The sequence below is a fragment of the Leucoraja erinacea genome, chromosome 31 (genome assembly GCF_028641065.1).
Source record: "Leucoraja erinacea ecotype New England chromosome 31, Leri_hhj_1, whole genome shotgun sequence".
Taxonomy (NCBI): Eukaryota; Metazoa; Chordata; class Chondrichthyes; order Rajiformes; family Rajidae; genus Leucoraja; species Leucoraja erinaceus.
The window spans coordinates 15,384,043-15,402,622 of NC_073407.1; the positions used below are offsets into that span (position 1 = coordinate 15,384,043).

Sequence of the window (18,580 nt, forward strand, 5' to 3'; positions counted from 1 at the left end):
TTCATTGAAACACCCAAAGCAACTACAGATATAAAAACACAATCAGCTGTGCGATTGTAGCGGGGAAACGTCATTTTTGTTGTTGTTGCTGCGTGAAATTCCTCCCTTTTTTTTTTAGAGAAAGGAGAGGTTGAAATCTAGCCAGTGATGATCTGGGAACGCGCTGCCGCTGAGACAGCAAAAAAATAACTCGGAGACAAGTTTCGAAAGGGATTGTGACAAATACTCGGGGCGGGAGATAATGGCAGAGATATGGATAAACAAAAGATTGCCGGGGGTTAGGAGAGGTTGGATGGGCCGAACAGTCTCCACCGAGAGCATGTTTTTTTTTTAATCCATTGGACCCAAAGACCAATTTAAGACAAAGAATGTGTTGAAATTCTGGTGGTGATCTGTCCTCAGGCCGCGTGCTAATGTCTTCTAAAATAGACACACAATGCTGGAGTAACTCTGTGGAACAGGCAGGCAGCATCTCTCTCTCTGAGACCCAGAGATGCTGCTTGTTCCGCTGAGTTACTCCAGCATTTTGAGTCTATCTTTGGTGTAAACCAGTTCCTTCCTACTTCTTTCGTCCGCTATTGTCTTTTTTGTCCGTAACAGGGACATTGTTTGGGCTGTGCGGGAAAGAAAAGCACGTCTGCTGCGAAAATGACATTGAAGGTCCGAGCAAGCAAGCAAGCAAGCAGCTGTAATGTGTTATCCCTGCACCAACGAGAGCTTTTCCTTTGTGGTGTAGCGGTGACATCATTTCTAGCCAATAGCTCCCCTTCTCGATGACATGCACAGCAAAAAAAAGAACCCGCTGAAAAAAGAGAGAATCCTTAACCTTTTCAGTGCCGGAGTTGAACCTCGACTTCTCCCAGTCTCTGGAATGTGATGGCTTCCACTTCCTCGCTTCCTATTGAATTTCCAGTGACTCCTAGTCCAAAGCACCCTTCCCCACACCTCCCCTTGCCCCCCCCCTCTGCATACCTGAAGCCAAATAGAGAGTAGGTAGACAAAAGTGCTGGAGAAACTCAGTGGGTGAGGCAGCATCTCTGGAGAAAATGAATAGGTGATGTTTCGGGCCGAAACCCATCTTCAGACACCGAAGGAAATAGGCAACGTTTCGAGCCGAAACCCAAAGGGTTTCGGCCCGAAACGTTGCCTATTTCCTTCGCTCCATAGATGCTGCCTTACCCGCTGAGTTTCTCCAGCACTTTTGTCTACCTTCGATTTTCCAGCATCTGTAGTTCCTTCTTAAACGCCAAATAGATAGACCGAAGATAGACACAAAATACTGGAGTAGACACAGTGGGTCAGGCAGCATCTCTGGAGAAAAGTGTCTCTGAAGTGTCTGAAGAAGGGTCTTGACCCGAAACGTCACCTATTCATTTTCCCCAACATGCTGCCTGACCCTCTGAGTCACTCCAACATTTTGAGCCAAATAGATAATGCTTGAGTGATATTCGAATGCAGAAGGCGCCATTACCGAATCCAATTTATACTTGCACAGAAACAGGCCCTTCAGCTCAACTTGTTCATGACTATCAAGATGCCACATCCAAACTCGTTTGACATTTTCACTCCATGCATTTTGACCCATGTCCCTTGAAACCTTTCCTATCCACGTACCTGTCCAAATGTCTTTCAACTGTTGTAATTGCACTTGGCTCATCATTTCATTCTCCCTGTCTCTACTACTTCCTCTGACAGCTTGGTCAATATACCCACCACTCTTTGTGTTGAAAAAAGTTGCCCCTTAGGTTCCTATAAATCTTTTCCCTCTCACCTTAAACCTATGATCCCTGGTTCTTGATTCCCCTAACATGGGAGAAGTCTCTCTCTCTCCTCCTCTCATGATTTTATACACCTCAGCCTCCAGCATTCCAAGGAATAAAGTCTGCCCAACCTCTCCCTGCAGCTCGGGACATTTCTTAGTGAATAGTCACTGCTACATGGGGTTAACCTCGAGTGAACTGAAGACTGGAAGTTAATTACTTAACAGTTTGTCTTGGTTTGGTCGAGTTTGTGATTATTACCTTGAAGACAATCCAGGATTTTATCTTCCAGTTTAAGATGACGTGACTCGTTTTGTGACTGTTTTTCATGCTGGTGCAGTGGTGTCAAGTCTATGTGCTCCCATTCGCTGCTGGGCTGTGACGTCTGTGCTGAAGGATTAATTGCTCCTGCACCAGGGTTGCAGATTTAGGAAGAAATTATTTGCTGTTTTATTTACTGGCAAATTCAGTGTCCCGTATACTATCAATTTTGTTCATCATTTCTTCCACTTTTACATTTTACAGCTCATGTACTTGAGAATATGTGATGGGAAGCTGTGTTGATATCAGGCATCCACTACAGATGACGTCTGTATATTAGTGAGTGGCTCAGTGGTCTCAGCAGGGACGGTGTGTGTGTGAGGGGGGAATCTGCAGACAGTCCCTGCACAGACTTCTGAGAGGAAAAGGTTATATTTAAGCTCAAATACAAGTTGCGCTTGGCTGCAGAGACCAGTTTGTCCTGTTGCTCGACTCTTCCCCCCCCCCCCCCCCCTCCACATTTTCACCAATGCACTCTGGACTTACACAACAGAAGCTCCAATCTGGCCGTTTCTTTGTTTCTTTCTCCTTTGTTGCAAATCCTACAGGATTTCATTCTTTTCCAGGGTGTAGCACTTTCATCTTGTTTGTCGATTCTAATCCATTGCAGAGATTTGAATACATAATATAGACTGACGATGAACAACCTTTCTCAGGGGGAGGGGCAGATTTTACTGTGCAAACCACCTCTGAGGGCCAACCACAAGAATCTAATTTTGTTTTAATTTGTATATAACGAGATGGATATTTTTAGAACCATTTATACACTAGTGCCATGGCACCACCTCCTCATTGCTCCACTCGCTCCCACTCTGCTGTTTTCTCTAGTCATCCCTCAGCCTCGTTTGCTCCGAGATATAAAGTCCAAGCCTACACAACCTCTCCCCAAAGCTCAGGCTCCCCTGGCGAGCTGACAATGCTGCAGGGATAAACCGAGAATGAGTTGCAGACTGGAAAATAATTACCTCACAGTTCAGTTTGGTTTTGTTTAAAGCTGTGGTTGAATTTGTGATCGTTACCTTGAAAACATGTTTTGTCTTCCTGCTGCCCGTTCGTTACTGCCCCTAGCATCCAGGAGCTGCATCTAGGGACACGGATCTGGGCTCAGGAATGCCATAAGGACAGAGAATGTGGGAACAATGGACCCATCTAGTGGACAGATTGTGGACTATATGCCATCCATTTTCCCCTATTGATTCAGGTTGACACTTCAGTGCAGTTCTGAGGGTGTGCAGCAGTGTCAGTCGTTCAGATGAGAAATTAAAACAAGATAGTCATCAAAGGACATAATCATCCTTTGAGAAGATGGCCTGAGTGGTAATCCTGAGTGTTTTAGTTTTCAGAGATACAGCGTGGAAACAGGCCCTTTGGATCACTAAGTCCACGTCAACCATTGATCACCCATACACTAGTTCTATGTTATCCCACTACGCATCCTACACACTAGAGGAAATTTATAGAAGCCAATTAGCCCACAAACCTGCATGTCATTGGAATGTGGAAGAAAACCGGGGCACCCGGAGAAAGCCCATGCAGTCACAGGGAGATCTTACAAACTCCACACAGACAGCACCCATAGCCAAGATCGAACTCGGGGTCTCTGGCACTGTGAGGCATCAACTCTATTGCTGTGTACATTCTAGCTAATGTTTGTCTCTTCACCAACATTAATTAAAACAACTGGTTTGTCATTATCACATTCACGTTTGTGGGAAAATTTGGCCAATTTCCTTCTTTACAATGTAATAATGTGTAGAGGTTGTAAAATATATTATATGCATCTAAATCTTTCTTTAAATGAGGTGACAATAAAGCCAAAGGTTTCCCATGGTTTATTTCTCTCAAATCATATTTCTACTGAGCTGTTGGAAATGGCAGCATGCCAGTTCAGTGCTAAACATAGCTGTCTTTTCTTCTCACTATAAAACAACTCCAATTGGAATTCATCTGGGAGCAAGAGGCTGGTCTCTGTAGTAAAAGGTAACAGCATCCGGCCTCTGACCCCATTAACTGTTCCATCTCAGGACAGTTAAGGTCAGCAGCAGCATCAGAAAGGTCATAACTGGAAAACCAGGTTTGTCTGCTATTTCCCAGTTACAGTTTAGGTCAATATTAATCTGTTCAGGGTCCAGAGAATCACACTGTGTGATGTGTAAAGGCTGTTTGTATTGGTTAGAATAGGTCATAACCTTAATTTCAACTACAAGTGACTGAGGAAAGCCAAACAGAATAGTCTCTTTAAGAAATGAATTTCTGTGGTGATTATTCTGGGCTCTGCAAATTTCCCCCTTTGAATTGTGGTTGCAAACTTTTTTAATCATGGAATGTAGCACGCAGTGGCACAACCAAGACTTATCCACAGAGTGGAATTCTCAGTTTTATAATGGGGAGCCATGTTATTAACATGATGTTTATCATGTTGCATTATAACAGGCAGCTTTATTATCAGAGATGGGTGCATCAGACTGGTATAGCCAGAACTGCTGGCACAATGGTGTTGTAACTGGGAGCCTCATCAGCATGGGTGTGGCAGGCATTGTAAAAACTGAGTGTCTCATCATCAATGCAATGCAGCGTGATATTACTGAGAATTCTGTAGTATTCTGGTCCATTAGACTGCCAATAGGATAAAGTTTCATGATGTAGTTCAGGGTGTTGTTGAATAGATACTTACTTTTCATTATCTGAGCTACTGGGAAAAATACACAGGCTAGAGACGTCAATGTGGCTCTTGTCTTTACTAAAAACATGACCTTTGCCAATGTTGCTCATTCATTAATTCATCATTCAGGCGGGCACCTTTTGTGCTAGTGTTTAGATAGTGAATATCATCTGGAGATGAGGTATGTCAAACTGAAACCAATGTCATCCAATATCATCCAGTCACACTATCATGAGCAAGACCCTGGATTGCAGTCTACCAAGCTGGAATCCTACCATTTCCTTCAACCTCTCCTTCCAACCTCTGCTTTTGTTATACCAGGGCAGCTGTGACTAACTGAAACTCTGTCATTTTTTCCCTGGTGGAATCTTGCTAAGTTAGAATAGACCAATAATGGAATCTGGGATCTTTTCGCACAAAGGCGGGGAATAATCTGTAGTATTCTGATGTTTCTGTAATTTCACTTAATGTCTGGGTGAAATAGTCTCAATCCTGGTAATTGCCTCAATTTGGAAGCTATAGCTTTTATAGGCAAAGAATATTCCTAATTTGTTTAAGAAGGAACTGCAGATGCTGGAAAATGGAAGGTAGACAAAAATGCTGGAGAAACTCAGCGGGTGCAGCAACATCTATCGAGCAAAGGAAATAGGCAACGTTTCGGGCCAAAACCCTTCTTCAGACTGAAAAAGGGTTTTGGCCTGAAACGTTGCCTATTTCCCTCGCTCCATAGATGCTGCTGCACCCGCTGAGAATATTCCTAATTTAATACGTTGTAGTTGATTTATTATTATTATGTGCACCGAGATAAAGTGAAAAACTTTGTCCTGCCTGCGATTCGGTCAAAACATATCATGCATGAGTACAATCGAGCCATACACAAGTACTTGGAAATGAGATTTAAAAGAGTAGACGGATTGTAACGGATGATAATAGATCCTCTGCTGGGAACAGCAGGCAAACGGTTGCCACACTCCCGCGCTTTGTAGAATACAGGAAAAAGTAATTTTTACTGACATAATCCTCAAAATGATCAGACAAATGAGTTCTCGTGGTTCAGATTTTCTAAAGAATCTGGCGATCCTCATCTATCAGTTCCTTGGAGGATACAGATGATAATTGACTCTGACTGGGCATTCTTTACAAACATCAACTCTTTTTTGATAAAGCAGACATCATTTCTGGTTTAGCACAACCGGTTGAATATTCATCAGTTCATATTGTACCAAAGTGATGTATTGAATCACACTTGGTAAATCACATCCCAAAGCCACTTCTACGTATTTTATAGACTGCAGTTGATTGTGAGATTATTATGGTAATTGCATTATCCTCCTTCATTCTTAATTTGAACCCTGGCAATTTCAGATGTGATGGAAATTATTCTCTCAAATCATGGGATTTGATATGAGTTCATGGCTGAATAGCATTAATATTCTAAATGGCGGAACTTGGTTGAAGTTAGATCCTGAATGAGCAAACCTTGTGATTAATCCAGAAAACGTAAAATGCTATTCTGAGTTTAATGGGCACTTCATGCATTATTGAAAAGGTAGAAAGCACTGTTGGAGACCAGCACAGTTTAGGCATAAGAAATGTAAGCTGCTTACATTTCAGTAAGTGACTCACCATCGATGCATCAAAAACACTTCCTGTAAAATGTGTTCACAACCATCAGTGCTATTATGCAGATTCTATTAACAGGTTATTGATTTTACACTGTTTCTGTAGGCAGTTCACTGGAACAGAAGGGATAAAATATCCATTGGTGAAATTAACTACAAATGTCAGGAAGGCTTTGGTACAACAGCCCCTCAGGTTCCTGTTTGTGTGCCTGCTCCCCACTATCTTAACTGTACCCCAGTCCCTGTCCTTCTTCCTGTCCCCCTATTGGCCTGCTCCCCACTGAAGCTATTCTCTGCAACAAACGTGTTCACCTGTGGCAACATCTTTCTCCTCCACACTGTGTGGGTGACTGTCCGATCCCTCTGTTCATGCTACTTCCTGTATTGTACTTGGCATACCCCACATTCTTGCTCCTCGACTATATGCTCATGGTGTTCCAGCTCCCTCTGTGTATTTTCAAGCTTGCTAATCCCATGTATTCTTGCTGCCTGTCCCCCTTGCTGCTACTCTTACTACCAATGACCCCATGTTATCATTGTATCCCCTCCTTCCCCCCCACCCCAAAGTAACATCTCACATCTACCCATACTAAAATCTGAGTTGCAGGGGGCTCCTTACTTTTCAGTACTTCATAAGGAAATGTTTAGTGGGAGCGGTGGGTTGGGACTGGGGATTAACAGTGGAGTTATGTAATGGATAAGGAGAAGTGGATTGCCAGGGACAGAGAAATAGATGGTCAGGGACATTGGACACACACACACCCAACCACCCTGTCATACAAGCCAGCCTTTGGCAGTGTGGATTCCACAAAGATTGTACATCAGCCACTTCAGAGCACAAACATATTGGAAACAAATTAAATGGGACTAGTTTAGATGGGGCATCTTTGTTGGCATGGACCAGTTGGGCCAAATGGTCTGTTCTCGAGCTGTCTGACTTTAAGTCATCCTTGGCCTTAAAACTGCCTAGCAAGGTCGGTAAATGGTGTGAATAGGTGGTTGGGAATCTCCTATTGTAGATGTATCCCTGATTTGGTTTACCTCCATGTTTAGTCACTACGAGGCTCATGCACTGAGAAGGAATGGAATTAATGAGAGGATGAAAATTTGATATGAAACACCCCTCACGTTGGATTTGTTTGCAGCCTGCTCCTGGCGGCACAGCGTTCCGTGTATTACACAGTGTCAGATGCAACACTGTCTTTAACATTAAAGTATAGACGTGATAAAAGTGTAGTTACACCTGAGAAACCAAAGGCTTCCTGCAGCTTTAGAATACCAAGCCTGTTCCTTAATAACATGCGCGGACGGCATGGGCTTGCCCCCTCGCTCTGCACACCGGACTGGTAGGGGCAACATGTAAACGCTGTAAATCACCATTGTCCCCAATGCTTTACTGCAACTTCCTGCTGTAGTCGCCAGTCTTATATTGTGTGTCTTTTCATAGACAAGTATACCCAGACACGCCAACATCGGCCAAGCATATAGATAAACACACACATATAAACTCATTCGAATCTGCATAACACTCATGCTGAAACGTAGAACATAAATGAGCAAATTTCCTGCTTCGTAATTCACTGACTGTCGCTGCTCAATCATTTTACTTCACGCCGATTCATTATAGTTAGGCATTGGAGCATCCCCCCTCCCTGCCTCTTATCATTCTGTATCTCAGCCGCGGTGGGGAAGGTGCAGGTGAGCTGTGTGCATGGGATGAGATGGGGAAAGTGCCCACTGAAAGCTTGCAGTCAAACGCATTGTGAGGAGCTGCAGCTGAACGAGACATTACCTCATCTCCCTGTAGCCTCACAGCACCATGCATCGGGGGGAGGGGAGGGGCAGGGAGAGAGCCGGGCTGAGTCAGGTGCCCGAGTGCTAATACAAACTCATCTCAATCAATCGACATGATTAATATTTCGATCAGCAGCAAACACAATAATATACCTTTTGCGGCATTTAACGCTCAATTTCCCCGTAATTTATGTTCAGTGTGTGTAAAAAAAAATAGCACAGCTATCAATGTAAAATGTAAATAAGCGGCTATAAATAGAAAAGGGATAATAAAAACGAAGGAGAGATTGACTTCACACATTTAAAACAAACCGATGGTGATATTACTAATCTCCTGCTGCTGTGGGGCTGGGGCTGGTTTTCTTTGGCCTATCCCTCCTCTCCCCTGGATTTGCACAGCGAGCTTTCTTCCTATTTTGTCCCCAGTTCACCATCAACTAAATTACTAAATTGGTTATCATCTTACTGGTTTACGGTGTGCAAATTCAGTTCCTCCACATTACTAATAAAGATTACCCTTCAGAATTAGTTTGTTGGCTGTCAGGGACTTGAGGGTCCTCTTGAAAGGCACCATTCAATTAAAACTTTGTCCTTTCTACAGACACCACCCAACATGCTCGCAATTCATGGAATAAATGGGACTCTAATTAGGGAATAACATTCCCCTATACCCTTAACTACAGGCTTTAGTCCCACCACCCATATGTTCCCATAAACTATGAATTAGAGCTGTGTGTGTACACTATATGGTAATGAATGCTGAACTGCGATGGCACATCATTAACCAGGGCATGTAATTATCAGCATTGTGTTCTCTTATTTAGTCTTGGCCCCTGATTGTGAAGAGCAAGGAGAGGGGCAAGCTGATAAACAATTAATTAGAGTTTAAAATTAAAAGCGTCAGGAATATTAAAACCGCTCAAATGTGTTACCGGGGAGGCAGCAAGATTCATCAATCAGAGATCATTAAATGTTGATCATTTCAAAGCAGGGCAGATCAAAAAGATGGGTGAAGGTTTTGCAGCACAAAGCTCCCGCTTGTGTCCTGCTGCACAGTCCCATGTGCCTGACACAACCGATGATTCAAAGATGACACAAAGCAGGGTGACAGCGTGTGTAGGCAGGATGATGTACAGAGGCCCCAGGGGTATTGGGAAGGTAAGTGAAAGGGCAAGGCCATGGCAGGAAATGTGAAGGCATCCTTGTTGATATCAATAAATAAAGGATATATCAAATATATTTGTGGTGAGAGATTGAAAGGTTGAGAGTTCAGAGTCTGAAGAAGGGTCCCAACCCGAAACATCGTCTGTCCTTTCCCTCCACAGATGCTGCCCGACCCACTGTGTTCCTCCAACAGTTTGTTATTTTTGCTCAGGTGTTCAGAGGCACCTGGGTGTCTATGCCCATGAAAGATGACTTGTTGATACACAAAGCAAGCAGGGAGGCAAATGGTATATTATGTACAGTACTGGTCTCCCTAGAGGAAGAGCTGCAAGAACTCACCAGATTGATACTTGGGACAAGGGTGGAAGTGTTCTATTAGGAGAGATCTAGTAGACTAGGCCTATGCTCTCTCGTTTAAAAGAGTGAGGGATAAATATACAACATCATGACATGGCTTGACAGGGTAGAGTCATTGAACTGTACACTATGGAAATAAGACCTTTGAGTCCACGTGCTGATCAAGTTGCCTAACCAAGGTAGTCCCACTTGCCTGCTCCTGACCCATATCCCTCCAAACTTTTCCTATCCATGTACCTTCCAAATGTCTTTAAATATTGTAATTCTACCACTTCCTCTGGCAGCTCGTTGCATATATCTATCGCCCTCGGTGTGAAAAAGTTGCCCCCAGTTCTTGATAAATCTTTCCTTTTTCACTTTAAACTCATGTCCCCAAGGTCATGATTCCCACTCTGGATAAAAGACTGTGGTTATTTACTTTATCTAAGCCCCTCGTGATTTTCTATAGCTCTATCAAGTCACGCAGCAGCTTCCTATACTACGAGGGGAAAAAGACACAGTCTATCTAGCCTCCCCTCATAACTCCAGACCTAATAACATCTTTGTTGCACATTTGCCAGTTTAATAACAGCCTTCCATTAACAGGGCAACCAGATTTATACCAAGCATTCCAAAATCCTAACTCCTGTACCCAGTGATTCCAACAATGAAGGCAAGTGTGCAAATACTCTTCACCACCCTGTCTATTGGTCTTCACTTTTGTGGAACTATGATATTGTGGCATCCAGCCACACACAATGTAAACAGCTGAGATCTTGTGACATTGGGACGCAGGTGATAGATACCAGGCATCATTTTATTGTTCAAAATCCATGCTTATAGTATTGGCTTCATTCAGGCTGGTCTTACACAGCTGGCTGCCTGACAAAAGTAAGGCTGCTGGGAAGATTAATTTTTAGAGAAGAATAACAAAAATCAACCTGACTTGGCACTTGCAACCACGTTGCATCTTTAATGTAATAAAACATCCTCGAAGGAAGGAACATAATCAGATAAAATACCATGCTAGTGGGCAATGACGAATGACTTCGGCTTGTACTCGCTAGAATTTAGAAGATTGAGGGGGGGATCTTATAGAAACTTACAAAATTCTTAAGGGGTTGGGCAGGCTAGATGCAGGAAGATTGTTCCCAATGTTGGGGAAGCCCAGAACAAGGGATCACAGTTTAAGGATAATAGGGAAGTCTTTTAGGACCGAGTTGAGAAAAACATTTTTCACACAGAGAGTGGTGAATCTCTGGAATTCTCTGCCACAGAAGGTAGTTGAGGTCAGTTCATTGGTTATATTTAAGAGGGAGTTAGATGTGACCCTTGTGGCTAAAGGGATCAGGAGGTATGGAGAGAAGGCAGGTACGGGATACTGAGTTGGATGATCAGCCATGATCATATTGAATGGCGGTGCAGGCTCAAAGGGCCTACTCCTGCACCGATTTTCTATGTTTCTATGTAACTTGGGCAAAGAGGTATCTTGTAATTTACTTCTAAAATGAGGAAAAAAAGCTGAAACGTTGAGAAAGAGAATCTCAGAGTGAAACCTGAGCTTTGTGTTGGAGTGTTGTAGGAAATAGATTTGCACAAGAGATTAATGTTGGAGAAATGCGATCACGGAGAGCTGGAGAAAGTCACACTGTTAAAGTGAAGTCAATCAGAGTCGAAAGAAAGGTCTCGACCCAAAACCTCGCCTATGCCTGCCTAACCATGCCTGACCTGCCAAATTACTCCAGCACTGTGTGTCCTTTTGTGTATTAACCAGCATCTGTAGTTCTTTGTTTCTAAATCTGTGGTGATTTGTATATGTGATGGAAATTTAAAAGCTCAGGTGAGTGACTTGCTTTCAATCCTATGTTTTATAATATATGAAGTCTAATTCCAGAGTCAAACTAGAACACAAAATACTGGAATCACTCAGCAGGTCTAACAGCATCCACAAGATAGATTTCTAATTTTTTTCCTGCACCTGCAGCATTTTGTTTTTGTAATTTCCTCTTGGATTTATTTAGTTCTTGATCTGTTTTGGGCACAGAAGCAATGATGTATATATATTGGAGGGTCAGTGTTACTGATCAAACGTATTTTTAAACTATTTTTCCCCATCCCATTCCTTTATTTGCTCCCATCCTGTCTTAAAAGCACCAATTTGGACCAGAGATAGGCTGTAAGAAGTGCTCACGGGAATGAACTAGGCTGACTGTCTTTTTCCAGGAATCACTTCTGTGCCTTAGCTTTGATGTGACTTGCGCACCTTGTAGCCTTAATGTTTCTTTCAGTTCCATTTCCACTCCAACCCTCCTCTCATTTTGTCTTTTCTCCTGTTCTGTCCACTTGCTCATGTATGTCTGCCCTCTTTTTGTCTTATTCTCTGTCTTACAGTCGTGTAACTAGCCTTTCTCAATTTGTGCAACGTCCTTCCACACACCATCTCTCCCTCTTTGTCTTCCTGTCCTTAGAAGCAGCAGTTTAAACCTTGCATTGTACCAGTACCCCTGGGAATCTCGAAGAGCAGAGTAAAAATATAATATGACATCACCAGCTGACCTGCAGACACACCGCGGTGTGTGTGTGTGTGTGTGTGTGTGTGTGTGTGTGTGTGTGTGTGTGTGTGTGTGTGTGTGTGTATTTGCAGTGGCAATAGCCGAACACATCAAATTAGCACAAAGGAATCAAAAGCAATTTCACACAGACAAACCCTCCAGGGCTGGCTAGTAAATTAGGAGCAAACAGAATGAGTTTGGAAAAAAGCTATCACCATGATCATGAGCACTGGCAGGGTTAATTATAAGAATATTTTAACTTTCATGTTATATGAATTGACTGCTAAACCTCAGTCACATATATAGCAAGGCCACCACTCCCTCATATACCCAACATCACATATTACTGTTTACTACACCAGACTCATTCCGTGGAGTACACCCCTCATCACACGGTCCAATGCGACATTCCTCCTTTACACCCTAACCTCCAGCTATATTTAAAAAGTCGCTTGAAACTTCTCTTCATGGTGACAAGCACAGATGCAATATAGTCTGTGGCAAACTCAGATGAGATAATTCAAACAAAATGGCCATGGGACACACTTTGAAGTATTTTCCCCCCACAAAAGACAGTGACGTATCAAATTTTCCAAAGTGTAAGACAACATGTTACACAGGGGAGCTTTATTTGGGACACATTCTTGGTTATTTGTAATGCCTCATGTTAAAATATGTGACAGATACTGGGACATATTCACCCCTCTGCCATATTGCACCTTGATAGATGGGCACTATTTAAGGGCACTAAATAAATGCTGAATAATACCATGTGATTAGTTGTCTCCTCCTTTATCTGAGTAATATTTAAAGCATGTTCCTTTATTCCCAAATGCGTGGACATATAACTGCAGATACTGGTTTAAACCAAAGATAGACACAAAGTACTGGAGTAACTCAGCGGGCCTGTCCGAACTAGGGTCCCGACCCGAAACATCACCTATCCCTTTCCTTCAGTGATGCTGACAGACCCACTGAGCTACTCCAGCACTTTGTGCCTTTCTCTCTTTTATTTCTATGTTGTTTCTTCTGAGTTGCTTAGAGCATTGTTCCAATGATTAATCTTCAAATCCTGCAGAATATCCCCCAGGATATTCTGTCAACGTCTGTGATAGTCAGGCATTGCAAAGGAAGGAAAGATAGTGGAGTAATTTAGTGTGGTCGTGTCGTTGGTGTTTTACTGTGCCTAGTGGGGCTTTAATGTAGTGCAATATATCTCTACATTAAAGCAGTTCGGGGAACATCCATTTGCCTGTATGGAATTCGGAATTCAGAATTCACTTCCAAAAATATTTACCTTTGTTTTAGTATATTATGGTCACATTTACCGAGTTATAGTGAAAAACGTTGCTTTAGGCGGTATCCAGCCAATTCACGTCATGAGTACAATCACGCAGGTAAACAAGTGGAACAATTGTAGTTGTCAATTGTAGCTGGGGAACTGATGCCTCATGGTGCCAGAGACCCAGGTTTGATCCCGACCTCAGATGCTGACTGCGTGGAGTTTGCATGTAACTGCATAGGTTTCCTCCAGGTGCCTGTTTTCTTCCACGTTCCAAATTCGCTTCTGTAAATTGTCCCGTGTGTGGGTGAATAGCAGAGTCTGGGGGGTGGGGGCATAGTTGATGAGGATAAGAAGAGAGTTTTGAAAATGGGATTAATGTAGGATTATTGTAAAGGGGTGATTGATGGTAGGCAGGGATTCAGAGGACAGAAATTGGGAAATTTATAGAGGCCAGTTAACCCTCAAACTCACCCGTCTTTGGGATGGGGGAGAAAACTGGGGGAAACCTATATGCTCATAAGGAAAACGTGCAAACACCACACGAACAGCACCCGAAGTCAGGATTGAACCTGGGCAGTGTGAGGTAGCAGCTTTACCAGCTGTGCCATTGTGCCATTCATTGGATGCTGTATATCCTATCTTACAGCAGTTAATACAGTCCAAAAGTATTTCATTGTTCTAAAGTACTCAGGGACCACCTAAGATAATTAACAGTATTTTTTAATTTGTGCTAATGTGTACTGTGTGAAAGAGCAACATTTTAAAAGCAGCTGTGACTCAACAGTGACACAATTTGCCAGCTTTGGTCCCGGAATTTTGGTCAGCTATGTTCCAAAAAAAAGTTAAAGTACCTGTTACAGCCTTGACGTAGTGATGTGTTGGAAGATCCCGTTGAAGGTTTCTGAATATAAATGTCTGGGAACCTGAAGCTTTTCCAATTTTGACGAGTTTTGAATATCAGAAGTACCTGATACCAGTCTAATTTGAAAAACCTTAACATAGGTTTTCTGTCATTTAGTTAAGTTTAGAGATACAGCGCAAAACAGGCCCTTCGGCCCACCGAGTCCGCACCGACCAGTGATCCCCGCACATTAACACAACCCTACACACACTGGGGACAATTTTATATTTATAACCAAGTCAAGTATCCAACAAACTTGCACGTCTTTGGAAACCGAAGATCTTAGAGAAAACTCACTCAGGTCACGGGGAGAAAGTACAAACTCCGTACAGACCGCACCCGTACTCAGTTTTGAACCTGGGTCTCTGGTGCTGCAAGGCAGTAGGTCTACCGCCATGCCACTGTGCTCTTACACAACATCTGGGGTACAGTCTGTCCAGTTTGATGTCTATTTAATTTACAAAATCTCATCAAGTCAAGGACACATCAGGTGTCCAATTTAGGGAATCTCTCAACATTTATGGTAAGTGATATCCATCAAGTTTAGGCATTTATTTCCAGTGCATGGGAAGCATTTACTTCCAGAACAATTGCCCAGGAGCTCTGGAGGAGTAGTCAGAAATCTTTAGGACAAGTTGGTGGAACTTACTGAGCCAAGCACATGTTCCAATCCAAATTAACAACAGACAAGCCCAGGTGTTACTTCAAAAAAGTGCCAAATTATGACTAACATCCAGTTTCCCTTGTTTCCTCTAGTTTTCAAAGGATAAATATATCCTGGATTCCAGTCCTGAGAAACTGCACAAAGAGTTGGAGGAGGAGCTCAAACTGAGTAGCACAGACCTTCGGAGTCACGCCTGGTACCATGGGCGCATTCCACGCGAGGTAATGAACAATTATCTTGGTTCTCAGTTAACAAAGGGGCCAATTATATCATGCCTATTACATCTTTGTTGGAGCAAAAGTTATTATTACCACTAACTATTACTATTACTTGTAACCATTACAAGTGCGTAATATATTGTGCAGATGATAATATTGCAACAAAGGCAGCTATTCATGGAATTACAGTGCGATTTATTAGGCGCAACGTTTCTCAAAAGCCGTTAGTAGAAAATTCCTCAAGCTCCCGCGACGTTCTGTGCCTCTTGCATGTTGTGAAGTTGGTGTGGAGGAAAATCATTGCTTTCCAGTTTCATTGTTGCTTCTTGGAGAACCACCAATTGCTGAAAGCTCGGGCTCCCCCTTATAGAGCAGAAATAGTTGAGAGAGTGACTCCAAAAAATAGCACAGCCAAGCAGGTTTTGTGAATGTAACAAAATAATTAGATTAAAACAATCACTGATAGTTACTTTATTTTAAAAATATATTTGGAAGCCTTTTATAGCTCACTTTGAAATGCCTGCTTTTTTTTAATGTTGTTTGCTGCACCCATGGGACATGGATTGACTGGCACTGGCAGTAAAACCCTGCCTGTCTAATACTGGGTATTTACGTGGCATGTTCTGTGCTACTGAAGTCAGCATTTCCAAACTACAAACCCTTTCAAATACTTTATTACATTATTTCTATTTTTATGATATAAATCAGTGTTGTAATTTATTCTCTTATTAACACACATCTTCTCCAGGATATCTGGCTGCATTTTCTATTCACATCAGGCTTTCCACAAATTTCCACAATTTTACACTATGTGAGGCACCAAAGCTGAACTTCAGCGGTCAGCTTCAGCAAAGAGGCGCAGAAGTTGGCGGAGGAATTGACTTAAACGAAACACCTAGTAAATTGGCCACCCATTCCTTCTCTCCAGCTGAGTTACTCCAGCATTTTGTGTCCACCTTTGATTTAAACCAACATCTGCAGTTCTTTCCCTACACGTAAATTGGCTGCTGTTCATTTTTGCACTGACTTCAGGGGAGAAATTGTTTTAACCATGGAAACTATATTTACAGATTAAGACTGTGAAATTCAACTTGCTAAAATACAGGCGGAACACCTAAATGGACATCTAAAATGGGAACCCTCTTCAGACCGATTGGAATGGGGGGGGGGGGAGAAAGTTGGATAGAGAGATGGGGGCGAGACTAAGTCTGGCAAGTAATAGGTGGATACAGGTGTGGGGAGAGGGTGATGGGCAGATGGGTGCAGTAAGTGACACAGGTGAGAGATGCAAAGGAAACAATAGGGTGTCAGGAAAAGGAGAGATGTGGAGGAGTGAAATGTTAAGCTAGAGGGAGGTATTTGTGTGGAACGGGGCGGGGGGTGGGAAAGGTGTGTGTGTGTGTGTGTGTGTGTGTGTGTGTGTGTGTGTGTGTGTGTGTGTGTGTGTGTGTGTGTGTGTGTGTGTGTGTGTGTGTGTGTGTGTGTGTGTGGGGGGGGAGGTTAGATGGGAAATGTGAGAGTCTGCGATTGTCAGGTGTATCGAGTTACAGTTTTGCATGCCAGGAGGGAAGGGAGCTGAGCAATGGCAAGGAGATGGCAAGAGATGGTGACCTGGATATCTTCTATGTCAAGCTATGTTGAAAGAAACTCGATAAGCTTTTAAGAAATTATTTAAAAGTTTTTATCAATGTTTTTATCAATGAATTACCCAAAGATAACCATCTGTAGTTTGGGCCTAATTTGAGAATCTTTTGATAATCTATGAAATGTATATATTTATTTTGTCACTGTTCTACAATAAATAGGTTACCGGCAAAGACTTAAGAGTTCATGTTATGCGCCTTATGTTCAGACTTTTATGTTGTAACTACTTCCAAATTTAGTTCCAGTCACCGAAGCCCATTATTCAGTCACTGTTTTCAAGGTGTTTGTGGAAGCACTTAACAAAGAAAGCAGAAATTCAGTTACCAGGAATGAATCTAATTTGAAAACAAATTGAAATGTCAAGGTGATAGCTCCCTCATGTATTACTATGAATAAAAATGATCAAGAGATATAGCACCTAAAAGCTGGGAAAAACTGCAATATATCTTCTGCTTTCCCTCTACGCAGGAAAAGGATTTGACATTTTTACTGCTACAGGCATTAACAACATAAATATACATCAGCTCAGTGAGCGGTTGGTTTGGGGGGGTGAGGGGGGGGGGGGGGCAGCTGACAGTCTGATGAACAGTCAGCCTATGGCTTCTCAGTGTCTTGACACATTTTCATTAGTTTATTCTGAACATTTCACACCTGCCTAGTGAGGTGAAGAATGGATAGTGATATTTTTTTTCCTAGACACATCAATTGAAAAATGATGCTACATTTATCGACAATTTTTTCCCCATCAATATGGCCCCTTCCTCTGTTTCGATTCTGCGCCCAATCAACTTCTAACTTAACAACTAATAACTAGAAAGGTAAAATCACCACCTGTTATAAATTAAACGTTATTTGAAAATCTAGTTTTTAACTTTTCAGAAGATACTAAAAAAAAGCACCGATGGTCTTTTTTCCAGGATCTCAGGGTTAACGACATGACTGTCAGGTCATGTTCAGCCGTCACAAACACAGTGGATCACTTTCATTGGTTTCACCAGGGGGATGCCTCTGTTGCAACCCCAGGAAGTGTACCGTTGTGCAAAGTAGCTACATTGATGGATGGTGCTGTTCCCATCCATCAATGTGGGTCTTTGCAGAATGATATTCCTACTGCTGCGAGGAACTGCTGGTTAGTGATCAGGAGCAAGAACATTGGGTGATTTGATCTAAATACCAGCCCATGGGTCAAAGCCGCGTAAGGGTTTCGGCCCTAAACGTTGCCTATTTCCTTCGTTCCATAGATGCTGCTGCACCCGCTGAGTTTCTCCAGCCTTTTTGTGTAACCTTCGATTCTCCAGCATCTGCAGTTCCCTCTTAAACACTGTGTATACTCTACTGCGTTATCTCTTCAAGATATGCCCACCTTGAAGAAGTTCTCCTCTTCTCTCCGGAGACAGTTTCACAACCTCCTCTCCAACTGTCCCCCATCTGTGCCCTTTCTTGTCCCCACCCACCCCCGCCCCCGATCAGTCTGAAGAAGGGTTTCGGCCCGAAACGTTGCCTATTTCCTTCGCTCCATAGATGCTGCTGCACCCGCTGAGTTTCTCCAGCCTTTTTGTGTAACCTTAGGTACTGCACAGGCTGTAGACAGGGATTCACTTCAGAGGCTGGGCGACAAAGGATGTGTCAATGGAACTGATGCTGAGGGATTGGCCGT

The 18,580-nt window shown here is 42.8% G+C and overlaps 1 protein-coding gene across 3 annotated transcripts in view; it reads left to right on the plus strand.

The window, feature by feature from the left end:
• The window catches only part of LOC129711981 (SH2 domain-containing protein 3C-like), a 115,862-nt gene that overhangs the window by 80,953 nt on the left and 16,329 nt on the right, over positions 1-18,580 (plus strand). For all 3 annotated transcript variants that reach the window (XM_055660072.1, XM_055660071.1, XM_055660073.1), the window contains one exon: positions 15,154-15,282. In XM_055660072.1, coding sequence (XP_055516047.1) covers positions 15,154-15,282 — 129 coding nt within the window. The remainder of the gene's footprint in view (positions 1-15,153; positions 15,283-18,580) is intronic.